Here is a 16,936-nt window from a genome sequence, read left to right on the forward strand (position 1 = left end):
GGGGGGGGGGTTGTGGGAGTCTAGCGAGGTGGAAGGTGCGAAGCAGAACAAGATAGAGGAGAAAAAAAACAACACGTAGGTTGCGGCCAAACAAGCACGGCAAGTGAGTGGGAGAAGACGACGTGGTTTGAGCGTTTTGTGCATTCGGACAGATCCCCCAAAAATCTGTGAACGAGCAATTTCACAAATGCTGAATCGCGCCTGGCAGCGAGTTCGTTAATGTCAAGAACGAGGGCTCTCATTTTGTTCCAGACACAAATCCGATGTGAGCCTTGAGCCTGCACATAAATTTGCGTACGACAGAAATATCTGCACGCTCTCATCTGTGAAAATAGAATCCGTGAGTGTTTGACTCTATTTCAAGGAGACACTGAACACGAATTCCTTTGGGGAAATTGCTTGGAAAGCCAAACAAACTGCAGCTTCCACGGCTAATTAGATTCATACAGGTTTTGAAGGGGCTTGTGAGCGCAATTGCAACTTTGCTGGTCATCTTGAGAATGGTTTGACCAATTCCACCGGTGGTGCTTAATGAGATATATGGACAGAGGGGCTCACATTTTGCGGGTGGGCGGTCGCAGACGCCTGAGAGCTCGAGGCTGGTGTTGACTGTCCTGCTCCGTCTGGTAGAAGAACATCCTGAGATCCTCATCCAGCAGCAACCACGTCGGCAGACCCAACAGCCTCTGCAGGGGAAAGGAGAGGAGGAATCTGAGGGGAACGGTGTGTTGTTTTTTGGGCTGCACGCAACGTGTCAAAAGTCCCACAACTGCTGTCAGTCGGGCGTGATGTGGGCACGGGGCACAAGGAGAGAGAAAAGAGAAAGAGAGAAAGAGAGGGAGAGAAGAGGCGACGCCTACGTGCGCAGCTTCATCTGCAAACTGATGCTTCGGTAAAAGTGCGGCATCCACCTACAGCATCACTCAGCCCACTTATAGGTGAAGGCGCACAAGTTGGAGCGAGCGCAACAAGACTTTGCTCTGACTCGAGCGCCGCGATTACCTTCATGTATGTGTTCAGCTCGGGGATTCGGCTCTCCGCGATCTCCCGCTTGTTGCCGATGAACACTTTCCCTGGAGACAGAGAAATGAAAACATCATGAAAGATAGAATGCAAAGAATTAAACAGTTTAAACAGATCGTCAATACTGGTCAGTAAGCTGCAGTAATATTAACCTTTTTTTTTTTTTTTTTTTAAAGTATACCTCTGTGGGTAATGTAAAATTACTTGTCTACGTGTGTTACTGCATCGTCTGTGTTCCAATATCCATTGCATTAAGGCAGGGGTGTCAAACTCATTTTTGTCGTGGGCCACATTTTATTTATCGTTTCCCTTGGTGGGCCGTTATGACTGAAACCAAATTTAAAAAGTCAATAATAACGGTTTATTCAACTATTGTTTGTTAATGTAATGAGGGGTTTGGTTCCAAGAAAATGCTTCCAATATGTCTCTTATTTATTACAGATGAGAATTTTTTAGATTTTAGCAAGCATCATGCAAGTTGACATGCTTGATTTGCTTCCGCGGGCCATATAAAATGACGTGGCAGGCCGGATCTGGCCCCCGGGCCTTGAGTTTGATACCTGTGCATTAAGGGTTATAACAGTTCAAAGTCGATGCTAGTTTCCTTTGCCTGTCTGTGGCATTTTGCCTTTTTTTTTTTTTTTTGTGGACATTTCAGTTATGTAGTTTGGTTAAATATAAAACATGTAATTCTTTATTTCATGACTAATTTGACAGCAAAGTTAAATCGGGAATGGTGATAAAACAGCTTGAAGAATGCACTTTTTTTCACGATTATCCAAACTGCTGCTTGATGTGAAATTATTTCTGCCCTTTGAAAATTCATGTTATGTTCAATTTCATTCGAACTCAGTCTGTCTTTGAAAGTTGGCAGTCACCCTGTAATCCGATTTGAGAGTGAATCAACAGCACCTCTGCTGGTTGCAGACAAGTCGTGCATGCCATTGAAACTCCCTTATCAGTACTGTAGTTCTCCAATTTTTTACTCGAAGTACCACTAAAAAAAATACTTAGCGGTCGTGACCAACATTAAAATATATATCCAGTATGTACTCACCGGTTTCTAAAATGAGGCACAGATGAAAACAAAGACAAAAATCTAAAGATGACACAACCCTTCTCGGTCCAGGAAGGATAAGGCGGCGCCGACTAAATCACTCCCAAGGCCATTTAATGCTGTTATTAAATCCCATTTAGCCCACTCCTAATGACCCTCGGCCTTAATGTTCAGCTCACACTCAATCAATTCCTCCCCCTCCTCCTCCTCCTCTCATTCACACTAAAGCAGTAAATGACTCAGCCACTCTGCGACACGAGTTCGTTTGAATCGAATCAAATTGTCTTTTCTAACCTTCATCTTTGTAATGGCAGTGATTTGTTTCACAAAAGCCACATGGCTGGAAAATCCTGAATTACATTAAAATGTCTCGCCAAAGGAGAATCATTCTGCTCTTTAATGACTTGTTTCAAAGTGCCCGACAAGACCATATGTCGTTTTTTTTTTTTTTCATCCTGCCGCCTGACATCCTATCATCCCATGTCTCTCCTTCGGTCTCCCTTTCCAGCTTGATGAGCTAGATCTAATATTATCCTGCGGATTCCTCCATGGCAAATGCTAAAGTTTGTAGAAAGTTGAATGCTCCCTCCCTCCCCTACCCCTCAGTCCTCCCATTCGGTGATGGGAGACTGATTGAAGTCGTAATGTATTCCTTTTACGCAAAAGATAAATCGTGATTGGGTAGCATACATTCAAAGTGCTTTTAAAGGTTTAGCTACTTTTGACTTCCCCAAAAGGTGCAATCTCAACCTGAATGTAGAAATCAAAAAGTCAATACTGATCTGAAATGATTACTATGGGTCATGTTCTATTCAAATAGTGCCTGAATGAAATTCCAACCAAGAAAATTAAAAGACAAAAATCTTGTGGGAAGGAAGAAATAGGACTTTTAGCTCAGATGGTCAACATAGAGATGTTTTGGCTAAATGGCTTGCTGTGCAATGGAAAGGGTGTACGGTATCTCCAAATACTGATCTTAAAAATATATATATATATATATATTTTCTAGCTCAAATAAAAAGCAAGAAGAGTAGCTTTTTCATTGGACCGGGTTACTTAGCAATGTTACACCCACCCGATGTTAAAAATAGTCTGTCATTGCGAAAGGAGCCGTGATTTGTACACAACAGCAGGACCTCACCATAGCAAGCTAATAAAATTGTGACGGCTAACACTAGCTAGCATAGCCATCTTTTTATGCTATGTAGCAGGCCCAGTGTTGACTCGTGTCAAACACTGATAGATGGTACATTTCATCAAGTCACCAAATTACACTTGTAGCAAATGTAGCGTTGTGGCGCAAGACAAAACATGCCTCACGCCACGTACATATCCAAACATTACTAGAACACGATTATCAGAAGCTAATCCTTGCAACACCTCCAAATTGTGCCCGCAATACCAACTCGTGTTGAAAGAAAACAGATTTAGTAAAATAAGATTAACTTGTTGTTGGGTGGGCAGGCAGTCGAGAGGCCCAACTTTTTGTACAAACCTTTTATTTTGTTCTTTTAGTCAGTTTTCAATATATCTCCTTTAAATGTAAATACACACTTTTTAATCTACCTTTGCCATGTGAAACTCCTAACAGAGGAGCTAAGGTTTTTGCTTGCATTTCGTTAGCTTAATAGCATACGGTAATTGCCCAAGTCATTATTTTATTTTTTACATCTGAGTTATTGCTATACAGATGTTGTTTGTCTGATTCTCATTACAGCTTCTCCACTGCACTTAATCTAGTTTAACAGCAAGTTATTGCCCTCCTCGCAGAATCATTTCTCGATGAGCTTTTGGTGTAGTTGCAAAATGATGAAGCACTGTTGTAAACTTTGGGGATTTGTCAATTAGTTTGCTGAAGACTTCATTACACAGTCGGCTTATAGGCTAACCATAAACCAATTATTGCAAAGAAAACACAACAGCGATTGGCTCGAGTCACTGCGACTGCTAATGAAATACAAATGTCTAACACCCCATCACTTTCATGTTTGTCGCCATTCTTAGCGCTGTTATTGCTCTCTCCCGGGTACAAAGCGTTTAAAAAGCTTCCTGTGGCGCAATCAACCACAACACCGATTGAGCAAACAGGTGCGCCGTATCTCCAGCAGCCCGCAATCAAAGGCCAAATTGTTTTCTAAGCTACTTTCTGCACACAATAGGCACAGAAACAAAAAAAAAAACTTTCTGGATGCCGGAATTAATAAGTCATATATAGCCAGCTATGACCATGACTGAGGGCACACAGCAGGCACAGAAACAAACAACTCAACTTTCTGGATGCCGGAATGAATAAATCATCTGAAGCTAGCTATGGCCATGACCGAGATGGTATTTTTAAATAGATACCTGGAAGTGTGGGCAGCACGCAGGTGTTGGGACCAGGTCTGTCTGGGTCCTCTGGAGCGTATCTGGACTCCAGGATCTGGTGAAGGCTGAAAAATTCACGGTAGCGCCTGTAGATGAAATACTTGCTCCATCCTTTGGTTTTCACCTCAACAACAAACCTCTGCCATAGTGGATGGAAGAAAAAGACATTTTCAAAGTCGCTGTAAAATGTTAACAACCGTATCGTTTTGTTTTGTGTTTTCAAACTTACAAAATAGTCGATGAAGCCTTTTTTTTCCTCGATATCCGCAATGGTGGCGCTGATGGGGACGTTATTAGGCAGCTGGTCAAAGTCACTAGGTAACAGGAAATGCTTCATGTTACGATCAGTCAAAGTACAGTTTACATTTCCATATACCATGTACCGATAATTTGGCAAATATGAGAAACACAAAGTGTACAATTGATTTTTTAAATTTTTTTGTCATTTTAGTAATTTGTATCCTCAAGGGTTAATTGAGTTCAATGAAATAGTCATATAAGAAATAATCAAATTCAATGAAAACTCTATACCGTACAATTGGCAAGTGGCAATACATTGTAACAATAAGCATGTTTCTAACAGCTAAGACGATCCAAACAAGTTCAAGAAGTGAGAAAACAGAAGAAATAACAGTAATAAAAACTCGAAATAGATATAACGGCCAAAAACATGTGTAAATATTAACGTATTACTCGAGACATGACCTGGATTGTCCCATTTTTTAGTACCTTCACTATTTTAATAATGATAAACTTCTATTTTGTATAGCGAACTCTAGATTGCTATGGTTTCACCGTTCTAAAATATACTAAACTCAATTCATAAATTTGTAATATTATTCGTGTATAACTACAGTATGTACATTTTAATAAGGTGTGGTTTCTCCTTTCGACGTGAAAAAAACAAAAAACACTGACACGCACGGAGTCAATGTGGCCCCACACCGGACCTCCGTCAGTGAAAGAAACATTTGTAAACTCACCTTTTGTAGCGTAGCTGCTGCGGCGGTAGCGACATGGCCAAAGGTGGCAAACGGCAGAGAGAGCAAGCAAAATGGTTTCAAAAATGTGAATGACTCCGCAGTAGAAAGAAAGAAGCATCAGGAAGTGAGAGTTCCCTCTGATGATGTTCCGCACACAAGACCAAGGGCGGACCAGAGAGAGGCTAGCAACCAGGAAGTCTGATGCGGTGCTCGTCTTTTCAAATAAACCAAAAAAGGGAACTTTCAGTACACAAATACAGTACAACTAATAACAATTGATCTGTTATGTTAGAGAACTTTTTATATGCGAAATTGCTGTTTGGAAGTATAAAAACAAAAACAATATATCGTTTGATTTCATTTGATGGAGATATGCTTACATGTCGTTGAAGTACCTGTACTTAATATCATCATTCCAACACCATTTAGTATTTTTTTTCTTAATTTGTTGTTTACTATATATTTTATTTTACAATTATAAAGACAAATGCAGGCTAATTTATCCCCAAAAAGTTTGAAAATACAGGATAGCAACGGTCAATGGTTCCCAAAATGTTTACACCACCTCAAAAGTACTGAACTCTCCAAGTACCACCATACCATACTCACCAACATTAAAATACAGTAGTGTAGCAGGCCCAAGCGTTCATCAAAAACAAAGCACAGATGTAATTCCTTCACAGTATACAGTATTTATTTGAAATCAAATGTTTTTATGAATGAAAGCATTCGATTCAAGTGTTGTGCACTTGAAATGTACCAGTGGTGATCAGTAGGAAAAAAATATATATTTAGTTGTCCGTTAGTTATGCGTTCATAGTGACCGAGCGCTGCTGTGAATACTGAAGAAAAAAAAAACCCTGAAGACGCAGACGTGAAATGGTTAGAAATCACGTATAAATGACAGATGGTGACAAAGCACATCAAACGGAGGGCATCATAAACCATCAACACCATGCATCTCGCATGTACACAATCAAACTTATATTACATAAACAATTGTATTCAGTACTATATTATTCACCATCAACACACCACCATCAATGAGGCTCCGCAATAGTATTAGCTAACACACTCGCGGGTAAATAACATTGTAGCACAAACTGACATGGGGGAAGGATTATTTTAGTATAAAATCCAGAAAATCGTGATGTTCGTGCCCCACCTGAAATGTGCAAGAAAGACTTCTTTGTCATGGCTGACAAGTCAATTCATTGCAGTGGAATCAAACGTGAAGTGTGATGCAAAGTGAAGGACAAACAACCCAAGAGAAGTGTTTGGCTGCATTGTGTGACACCGCAGTGAAAAGATGTGCCAAAGCACACACAAATACACAACACATTAAAAAAAAAAAAAAAAAAGCTGAGTTTCTTGTGGCTGGCAGACGCCGCTCGCTGTGAATAACGGGCAATGAGTTTTCAAGCGTCTATTCACTGTCAAGGCCGGGAGGGAGCACTGAAGCTTGCATGTGCAAGTGAACACACGAAGAAACGCTGAGTTGTTTTCACCCTCGCTGTGGGTTCGCTGTGGATTTTGAGCAGGTTGGGTTGCTTTTAGCCAGGGTTGGGTTAATTATTTTGACCGAGCAGTTTGGGTTGAAGGTTGGAATTGGGCTTTCCTTTTTGACCCAGCACTTTTGGGTTACTTTCAACCTCCCAGTTTCAAGAGTGGGAAAAAAAAATCCCCCAAATATACTCCCCCCGCCCCAAAATGTAATAATGTGTTTAAGTTGCGACATCGCATTTCATCATTCATGCCCCCGGTCCAAGGATGAATTTTAGGCGATCGTTTTTAACGTGTTTTTTCGAATATGCCTTCTTACTTCCTCAAAAGGGGTGAAGGAGAGCCACAGTCGCTGCCACTATTTACAATGTGTTTGAAAAGTCAGTCTTAAATAAGTTTAAATGTTATTTAAAATATATTGGCAAACAATTCAAGGTGGACGGTTGGGATAGGCTCCAGCACGCCCAAGACCCTCGTGAGGATAAGTGGATTGGAAATTGGATGGACGGATGTATAAATGTGCTGGAGATTTTTAATATGGTCTCTATATTCACATTTTGCGGGTGGGCCTGGAACTTATTATCTGTGATGAACTGAGCATGTGTATCAGTACCTGTTGTTTATAATAGTTTATCACTTTTCATTGCAGATTACAATATAGATGTGAAATTGACAATTTACTGTGTCATTACATAACAAGAGGCTGGCTGCGTAACAGGCCAAACAGCCAACAACTTGGTGGATTCCTTTTTAAAAACGCGCCCACGGCCGCCCTCACACGCAAAAGCCTTAGTGTGCATGCTAAATATACCGTGGTTAGTGCGCGTGCATATTTGGCAAACAGTCTCCCACTCAAGCTACTGACTGTAGTTAGCTTCGGCTGCTAATGAGCCAATTACAGTAAATGCTTGGCTTGTTGCGGCTGGAATAGCAAAATCGACATCTGAAAAAATTCGATTTGCCTATTGGGTTACTTTGTGATACTGTGTATATAGTCGTTTATTGAAAAGAGTGCAATGAAAATGTATGTTAATAATTGAGTATTCATTTTTGGAATTAGATTTTTATGGCTGTTCTTTAAAGTCTGGAGACATTGTAAAAAATGTATAATTTTCAACAACCTATTTTGTTCAATAGGAATGTCAACAAATTACATGATCAAAATGATTTCCAAACTTTTGATGAAATAATCAAACATAACCGTCAATGGGATATATATGAAACCCTTTCATACACCCCGTAACCTGATAACATGGTAAGCTGTCCACTGTAGTAACTATCCCTGAAAAGGTTCATTTCAAAACTATGCAACTAACTGCCCAAAGAGGGGAAAGTGGGACGGCTCCGGCTTGAGGTATTTCGAATGTCACTTTTAGAATTTTTAAGTTGAATGGTGCAGAACGCTACAAAGTTTAATGGATATCGGTTAGGCACTGGACTGACTAAGGAAACTACCAACAAATCAAAATGTGCTTGAGTGAATCTCGCATCTAGGGCTGTATGTTACCATGGCAACGTGTCCCGTCCTCACAAGTCACTGTGAACCTGATGCGTTTCCTCTGCGTGTTCATTCCTCCAGCTGACAGGATGGTGATGACGGACCTGTTGAAAGCGGAGGAGATCAAGAAAGCGCTTGATGCCTTTGCAGGTTGGTGTGCAGTACTGTGAAAAAAAATAGACATATTTATCACATCAAAGGGGGTTTTCAAGCTTGAAATGTTAAGGCCATATAACAACATCGCAATTGGGTTTAAGCTCATACCTTTTATCTTTATTAACGTAGTTGCTTAGAAACTGCATTTTATGTTTACTTGGGTTGACTTTGATGAATATTTAAGGTTGGTTTAATGATGTACAAATGAAACAAGTTTTTGTTGTTGTTGAATTTACCCTAATTGATTTAATCAAGTGGCCTGAACGGATTTTGCTCAGCAGAGAGCAAAGATGCTCAAATTCTGGACAATTATTGGTATGTGGGTAGCTCGCTTAGTACCGAAAGACCACTGGATGCATATTAATGGACTCTTTGGCCGACTTGTTTGTTTTGCGGAGTAGCAGAGACGTTCGACCCGAAAAAGTTCTTCGACTTGGTGGGAATGACGGCAATGTCGGCCGAGAGCGTCAAACAGGTCTTCCGGGTTCTGGATGTGGACGGAAGTGGCTTCATCGAAGAGGAGGAACTCAAGTGAGGCAAACATGAGAAAATACCTGCCAAGTGTTTTTATATAAGCTGCGGAGAAATATTTTCTCTTTTGCAGGTTTGTTCTGAAGGGCTTCTCAGAGGACGGCAGGGACTTGACAGACGATGAAACAAGAGTGTTCCTCAAAGCCGCAGACAAAGACGGGGACGGCAAGATCGGCATTGACGGTGAGAGAAGGGAAGCTTTTTATGACAACCTTTACTGTCACGACGAGAACATATAGGAAAAGAGGCGTGCAAGTTAATCACATGAAGCAAAACTAAGTCTTCAGAAGAGACACCATGCCATGTTAAGTCGGAAAAAAATGAAAATCCAGCTCAAACAAAACGTCAACCAAGAAACTAAAACGTAATTAATGTATTAAAAAAAATGTAATATTCATATTCTTTTTCATCTTTTCTATGTAAACATGAAATAAGTAAATTAGATTATTGACTATTTAAAAAAAAAAAAATTGTCCCTAGGTGTGAGCGTGGATGGTCGTTTGTCTGTGTGTGCCCTGCGATTGGCTGGCAACTAGTTCAGGGTGTCCCCCGCCTACTGCCCGAAGACAGTTCACCTGTAAAATGACAAAAATAGAGCTCGGCCACTTTCGTTCTTAGTGCCTCCGTTGTGTTCCACTTTGGAGATTCCACTGGATTTTTCCCAATAGCGGTATACTGTGCATGTTCCCGAATTGTGTCTCATTCATTTTCTTCCTCACCAGAGTTTGAAGCGATGGTGCATGAGTAGGAGACAGCGGGACGTCCTCCTATTTCTCCACCTCCCTGAATTCATAGTTTGTACCTGCCACCATCAAACTTCTCTCACATCCCCGGGGGGAACCTACGCATGGAGTGGGACTGGCCTGACCGCTCACCCACGACACCAGGCAGCATCCTACAGGAGGTGTTACCAGATTTGGGTTTCATGTTTTTTTTGTTCGGTATCAAATGTACTTCTGTATCGGGTAACAATCATTCTTGATGAGCTCATAAAGATAGCTTGGTGCTAGTGCTGTTGTATTCCAAATGATTATTTTTCATATTTTCATGGTTTGGTCACATGCCAGTGCACCTTCATCCTTCTCCTCTTCACTTACACACCCCCTCGAATCCACCTCGAAATGACACAATAAACACAACCAAGAAATGAGAGAAGACATTAAGAAATGATAATAAAAGCGTGATTGAGTAAGTGATATTTCTTTTGTTACTTTCAAAACAAGCACGTTAAATATTAAAATATACGATCACCATTGAAATAACGAATGGGTATTAACATTGTCCAAGGTGTGAAGGGTCAAAGACTCCAAATCATAATTCAATTAATCACATTTTAGGACTTACAGAATAGAAAATGAATGTGCGCAGCATACTGTATGTTTACAAAATAGAAAACACATTAAGAAAGTATTTGAGACAAGTGGAGTTTTAAGAACTAAACAAAATGTGTTTCATGCGGATGCTTTCAATTCAGGTGCGTACTAAATGAAATGAAATGAAAAAAAAAAAAAAACGCTGGCGTAAATATTCAACTAAACCTGTCACAGTTTTGTCTCATCACTGCCGCTTCATGTACAAACCGGAGTCTGGCCTGGTGCAATCAATGGATGCGAGGGGCGGATCGGTCATCCGTCTTGGTGGGGCGAAGCTTCACGGTGGCAAAAGGGTTTGTGCCTCTGAAATGAGAGGATGATGGAAAATGTCACACAATCCCTGGCAGCATTTACTGTTGTCCATGCGAGCGCGCACACACACACACACACACACACACACACACACACACACACACACGCCTGGGTGGAAACATAACACCGTGCACATAGTTGACTGGCTAGCTCCAGAAGTCCATTTAGCTTCAGAATGCACCTCAAGTATGTGACCACGCTCTTAAATATTGCGATTCTAGAAAATTCGACTAAAAAGTAGTTGCTTTTTTCAGATTCCATATGGGAGCATGCACATCCTCTGTTCAATCTGACATACGCGATAATTAGGACGCCAGGCCAATACACCAAAAGGATGCAAAGATCGGACCTCGCTTTGCGAACCATAAGAGCCTCCCCCAATCTGCTCCAATGAAATTGGATGCAGCCAACTATCCAAAATGACTTCATGACTTGTTGAAGGTTTAAGAATCAGTAAGACCTAAGAGGACCAGGAGCTCTGATCAATAATTTAACTCATTCACTCCCAAAGACGTTTTTAAACGTCTTTTCAAACTTGGTCCAGAATTGGCTGGGACTGAATGAGTTTTAATTGATTTAAGATGTGTGTCCCAAGACTTCTGACATCAAGTGTGTTTCAAAAGCAGGGTTCACACATACCACCAATAAGTCAAGTCAAGTCAATAGGAGCCAATTGATCCGGACTGTCCTTGATCGATTATCCTGTGGTGTGGGGTGTGTTAAGTGATTTTGCATTTCAGATCAGAAAACAGGCAGAAAATTGACAATATTTGCAATCACAAATCCTTATTTTGTGTGGTCAACACTGAGTAGCGCTGCTGTTTTTCCTCATCTTGTGGGGTCTCTCCAGAGTTGGGGGGCTCAAGACTTCAGTTACCAAACTAACCATTGCCGGGACTTGGGACTTACTTGGCTAAAGATTAGTGTATACAGAATGAAACTCAACTTGACAAGCCTGTTTTCCATTTGAAACTCAGCATTTTCAAGGTAGTATGCGATTGATACGTTTGAAAAGTGTTGTTGCTTCGTGTAGTGTGTACAAACATGGCTACCCATCAGCAGAGTACAGAGGCCAACTCATAAATAGAGCTTTGAAGATTCCATTTGAGATTCAAGGATCGCAGTTTTGACAAATTCGGCGAAAGCGAGAACGGCAGCATGTGAAGCCTTGTAACTCAAAGCCAGCATAACAACAACGACACTAAACATCATCTGTCAATTTGAAACCCGTCAAAATATGTCATTACGTGAAACCGGTACGTGGCTCAAAAACGCGAGTGGGAGTCAAATGAAACAATGCACTGTCAACTGAATTACCTCGGAAATAGAGGGTTCTCAGGTGGGCCGTTGGGTGATAAAGTCTAGAAAAAGGATTCAATCACTTTTTTTTTGGGGGGGGAGATGATATTCAGCATTGATAATGTCAATATCCTCTAGTACCTGTGCGTCAGGGGCAGGAGAAAGCGGTCGCAAATCCACAGAGCCCCGTCGGAGATTCTGAAGAGGAGGAGGTGGAGGTGGAGGAGGCGGTACCTCAGGTATGGTCTTTGTATGAATAGGTTTCATCTCCACCACCTGTTCCGCCTTCTTCTCGAGGAGAGGAGAAACGGGCCGGAAGTCTACAGACGCTCTACGGTTGGGCGTTGCCGGCGGTGGGACATCGCCGTAGCTCCTGCTCTCTGATTGGTCAGTTTGGGTATCGCCGGGGTCCAGTAGGTTGTTCATACTGCTACTCCGGAGAGAACCGGCACTGAGAAGTTAGAAGAATATCACATGACGTGCACTGCAGAAAGTGAGCAAAAAAAAAAAAAGTGTTCAAATGATGTCACCTGTCGAAATCATCTATGGGGCCCACATAAGCAGCAGGAAACCAGCCTTGTCTGGAGAACGTCAAACCATTGAATGAGACAATTCCTTCAAAACTCTCACATTCCCAGCCAGGAAAACGCACCTTAAGCTGTTGTCGGTGCGACCATATAACCAGCCGTTGCGCGGTTCCTGGACCAGCAGGGTGACCGTCTCCCCCCGGTTGAAAGGAAGCAGCTTGGGGTTGGATGAGGCGGGGTGAGACACCAGGGCCTTCATGGGACGCCCTCCTCCCAGACCCAGAGATTCTCCCACCGAGCTGGAGCGCGAGCGGCTGGGCAGGGGTGATGGTGCTGAGTTTTGGAGAGAGGACAGAGATTATTACACAAAAGTTGTTCCCATGACAGTACCAGGTACACCAGCTTACACTTGTAATTATATGAGGCCTCCACGTGAAACACTTTCAACCAGCAGGGGGTAGCAACACACTTTGTTGGCAACAATAGAAATAACAGGACTGTACTCTCAAATTTTTTTACATCAAACACCACCTAAAAAAAGACTTAGGGTAAAAAAGTTTTGTGTCATTGGCTCCAAAAAAAAAAGAGTTGGTTGCCTACCTCGCGAGGGCACCTTGCCCAGCGCCTGTTGCTCGCGCCTGGCCCAGGACATGTCGTCATCTCTGGCTACCGTCTGCAGCAGGGAGCTCACGGAGCCTCGCAGCTGCAGAGAAGCAGAAGGGGAGACCACGCAGTTTAGTCGTTTTACTTTGAACAAGTGCACCCTAGCGAGTGACAATAATACCTGTGCCTCTTGGTCCAAATTCGTGGGAGTCCGAGACCCGGATCTGGTCTCATTGATTTTCTCCTTCCATCCTTCTGCTTTATACTGGAGAGCCACGCCTGTCTGAATTCATATGAGAAAGGTGATCGCCTCATTAATTCTGGCCTGATCTAACAGCAATAAGCAGAAAAGGGCCTGCAGCTGTTGGCTTCTTAATGCCATGCCCTTGCTTGTTTGTGACTTTGACAAATAGTTTCTTGAGGTGCATGAGATTCGTTTCTGCATCGTTTGTAAGAACACTACAACTTCTGCTTACTCGAAAGTTGCATCTTGTGTGTCTATGTATGTGCGCTTATACCTTGTTGACCAGAAAGAGAAGGGACTGGGTCAAACCGCAGTGTTTCTCTGCCAGGAAACGATATCGCCTCTCCTCCTCCTTCAGGATCTCCTGCTGGCTCTGCTTCAAGTACTGCATGTAATCGCTGCTCTCCTAGTAACAAAGTGCATACACAACTTGTGTTTCTGCTCAGTGTTCACTTCATGCACAAAACACAGTGCCCCAAAAATAATGTCTCGAGATGTGACCAGAGAGTCCCTGAAGGCTCCCCGTCTTAGCTGTTTCTCCAAAGCCTCCGCCTGGTTCCTCACTTCCAGTTCATACACTCGCCGGCTCCCCTGCAAACGCAAAACACAATGTGACCATCAGCAAAAGGCATTTCCTGCGCTACACAAAGTCTCACGTCGATGTACTCTTCATCCAACTTGACATTCTTCTCCATGGCTTGTAACACCTCCACCTGGAACCATCGGAACTGCAGCAGGCAGAACGATAGAATCAGTAGTCCATCATTTCCATCGTCAGATTGAGTGGCTTTTTCATCGATATGTACATGTCATTAGGATGCAAGTGTGGATTTAAGAATGTTATTATGTGTACTGACCACTCCTTCCATCTCAGCAGTGAGTCTCCGTTGTGTCTCAGATATCTGGATCAGGACATCCCCTGGAATAGGACAACTGGTAAGTGCAGTTAATATTGTGACATCGGATCATCCATTTTCCACTGGGCTTGCCTTCACGGGTGAGCTGGAGCATATCACTGGCGGCGAGTGAAAAACCTAGCACCTCCAAAATAGTCATTTTGCAGGAGACCTCAAAAATGCACGTTTGTTCAACTATTAACATTGCATCATCAAAGAGAGCAAGTCCTTTTCAACACTTCAGATTTGTCAATAATTTATCAGTATACACTTTGGAAAAATATGGAATTTTCCAAAATTTGCTTGTGAGGTTTCGAACCGATGCCAGCAATATCCGAGCTGACTTGGGGGAGAAGCACAATAAGTACACAGGGAGACATGCTAAATAATGGATCACTGTTCACTTTAAAAAAATAAGAATAATTACGTCAAACAAGCGTAAAACATATAAACTGTCTGAACTGATAAGTGACCTGCAGAATAATGTGTGACATGCTTTTGGGGGGAAAAAGAAATCTGAAAAGTCACAAAAAAAAAAAAAAAAAAATCACGAAATAAATAAATAAATAAAAATGGCTTCCAACCAAATGGTAAATTAAACCTTCCAAAAGCAATGTGCTGCTGGTGTGGACACAGGAAGGTAGATTGGGGCTGACTGAGTGAGCGTGTCTTTAAAAAAAAAAAAAAAAGAAAAAAAAAAAGCTCTCTCAATAATTTAGCGTGCGTCACTCAATAGGGCCACTCATCAAGCTGCAGTGCGCTGACCTTCTCAAGTTATCTAAAGTAACAGAGGCACGTGCGCTCTCATCAACAGCACCAGCCACGTGGGACTGAATAGTACGACGACAGGTCCCGGTGGTCATCGTGAAAGTGACGCGAGTGGAAAATAATGGAAGCCACTCATGCGCTTACACAAGTGTACAGTCATGACAGGATGTTTTTTTTTTTTTTCCCCCCTCTATCATCATAACTTACCAAGGGAGCGGGAAGATAGCGTGTGAATCGCCTGGTCGCCCATTTTGGCTACAGCGCTGAAGTAGGCCTCACTACAAACACCTAATGCTGTAAAAACACACAGAAAACATATGAAACAGTTACACCATGTTGGAAACTCTGAGATTGTTACGACAAAATTAAAATGTATAATACGTGTGCTGGTGTGTTAACCACTACTCCACCATTGCACAATCTATACTCAATTTTCATCCCTTTTGCTCTTCTCTGTTCACACCTACCCTGGAAAGCTTTGACATAGCTGTTACCCAACGCGACGAGCTTCTGAAGGCCGGGGTTGAAATGTTCCATCAGGTTCTACAGTTAACAAAAACCCACATGACCGTCTGTAAGTTCTGCTCTTAATTCGCACAACCAAAATGTGTTGAGAGACAGAAAACAAAAGTTGGTACTCACAGAATAGACAGATAAGGTTGATCTGTGCAGCTGGTCACTGCTGGTTCCTGACATGGTGCCCGACGGGAGAGCGAATATGAAATTCAAATATGTAATAGCTTTAAGAGAGGACAATGGGGACAGAGCAAGTTTGAGGAGTCTGTACGCCCATTCAAACTTGCGCACTTCGATGGGGTGTGTAAGCAACCTGAAGCACTACAAGTCCCCTTCTTTTCTTCAATTCTACTCTCCTCCGAATGTCTGACACACTCAAAACGTAAAAAAAAAAAATCCTTTTGTCTTTCACCAGATCCCCTTGCGATGAAAATTCATCTCAGCCTGTGGATTAGAGCGGGCAAGCGGTCGAGGGCATGAGAAAAGGGAGCAAGTGCCATCGATATGAGCTGCCAGGTGAATTATTGATTAGCAAGCCTGAAAGGAAAGGAGGCAGAGGAGAGCCAGCTGGCCAACGAGCTGTGACGCAGACTCATTAGATTTTGTGATTAAAAACTACTGGCTTTATTATACCCATACATAAAAATGGTGGTAACAATGGTTAAAAAAGCAACTAAGAGCCTTAACTTCAACTTTTCAACCTTTTGAAGAATATGTACCGGTAAAACTGAACACTCCAGTGAATGTTTACTGTACATTACTCGGCATTTGCCTTGCAGTAGAGGGGGTGGAGCAAGCATTTGGAGTTTCAATGAAGTTTCACAATATTACTGCTTTTCAGAGAGGACAACGAATAAATGCCCGTGTGAGTTTTTATATTATAAGTTTACATGTGTGGGCTGTGCTACTTGTGTTCAAATATCTGCTGCTTGCAGGTTATAAGAACAGAGCAACATTGGTGTTTCGTTAGCCCAGCTATGGCGTTTTTGCATTGTGTTAGCAGGAAGCTAGGGGACTTTCCGAAGGCAAAGAAAGTCATGTGGTTGGTTTTAAAGACACATCTGTTTAGTATGACAATTAACCTTGACTGGGAGAGGCAATAAACAGCTTGAAGCCTTTTTTGAAGAATTGTTGGCTGGACACAGCGGGAGTCTACATGTCCTTCAGGTGGCCGATGTCGTCGTATATGACCTCAGCACCCCCGCCCTCACTCCGCTTCTCCATGCAACGACTTACAGCATCCAGCACGGCTTTCAAGCGCCGATCGAGGGCAGAAAGAT

General features: G+C 42.3%; 3 protein-coding genes across 5 annotated transcripts in view; 1 reads left to right on the forward strand and 2 right to left on the reverse strand.

Moving 5' to 3' along the window:
* Window positions 1-5,612, reverse strand: part of ncf4 (neutrophil cytosolic factor 4) — a 16,981-nt gene extending 11,369 nt beyond the window's left edge. The window contains exons 1-5 of the mRNA XM_019861997.1: window positions 5,431-5,612; window positions 4,677-4,761; window positions 4,427-4,586; window positions 1,003-1,073; window positions 559-686 (exon numbers count right to left, since the gene is read on the reverse strand). Coding sequence (XP_019717556.1) covers window positions 559-686; window positions 1,003-1,073; window positions 4,427-4,586; window positions 4,677-4,761; window positions 5,431-5,465 — 479 coding nt within the window. The 5' untranslated portion in view covers window positions 5,466-5,612. The remainder of the gene's footprint in view (window positions 1-558; window positions 687-1,002; window positions 1,074-4,426; window positions 4,587-4,676; window positions 4,762-5,430) is intronic.
* The window catches only part of pvalb7 (parvalbumin 7), a 15,775-nt gene extending 5,637 nt beyond the window's left edge, over window positions 1-10,138 (forward strand). The window contains exons 2-5 of the mRNA XM_019861998.1: window positions 8,513-8,581; window positions 8,989-9,118; window positions 9,192-9,301; window positions 9,841-10,138. Coding sequence (XP_019717557.1) covers window positions 8,513-8,581; window positions 8,989-9,118; window positions 9,192-9,301; window positions 9,841-9,866 — 335 coding nt within the window. The 3' untranslated portion in view covers window positions 9,867-10,138. The remainder of the gene's footprint in view (window positions 1-8,512; window positions 8,582-8,988; window positions 9,119-9,191; window positions 9,302-9,840) is intronic.
* Window positions 10,139-10,210: 72 nt separating this feature from the next.
* baiap2l2b (BAR/IMD domain containing adaptor protein 2 like 2b) lies at window positions 10,211-16,910 on the reverse strand. 3 transcript variants are annotated; one of them, XM_019861996.1, is made up of 15 exons: window positions 16,893-16,910; window positions 15,783-15,829; window positions 15,608-15,683; window positions 15,348-15,434; window positions 14,334-14,395; window positions 14,133-14,204; window positions 13,978-14,067; window positions 13,751-13,882; window positions 13,414-13,515; window positions 13,230-13,332; window positions 12,755-12,962; window positions 12,633-12,683; window positions 12,244-12,553; window positions 12,121-12,164; window positions 10,211-10,794 (listed from the first exon to the last, which is right to left on the reverse strand). In XM_019861996.1, the coding sequence occupies exons 3-15, from the start codon at window positions 15,675-15,677 to the stop codon at window positions 10,719-10,721; spliced, it is 1,407 nt and encodes a 468-aa protein (XP_019717555.1). In that variant the 5' UTR covers window positions 15,678-15,683; window positions 15,783-15,829; window positions 16,893-16,910; the 3' UTR covers window positions 10,211-10,718. The 3 variants fall into 3 exon arrangements, with proteins under 3 accessions (XP_019717555.1, XP_019717554.1, XP_019717553.1); XM_019861995.1 differs by lacking the exon at window positions 16,893-16,910 and adding an exon at window positions 15,970-16,786 and having other exon boundaries at window positions 15,783-15,880; XM_019861994.1 differs by lacking the exon at window positions 16,893-16,910 and having other exon boundaries at window positions 15,783-16,786.
* Window positions 16,911-16,936: the final 26 nt, after the last annotated feature.

Source organism: Hippocampus comes, unplaced genomic scaffold (assembly GCF_001891065.2).
Source record: "Hippocampus comes isolate QL1 unplaced genomic scaffold, H_comes_QL1_v1.1 scaffold7, whole genome shotgun sequence".
NCBI lineage: Eukaryota > Metazoa > Chordata > Actinopteri > Syngnathiformes > Syngnathidae > Hippocampus > Hippocampus comes.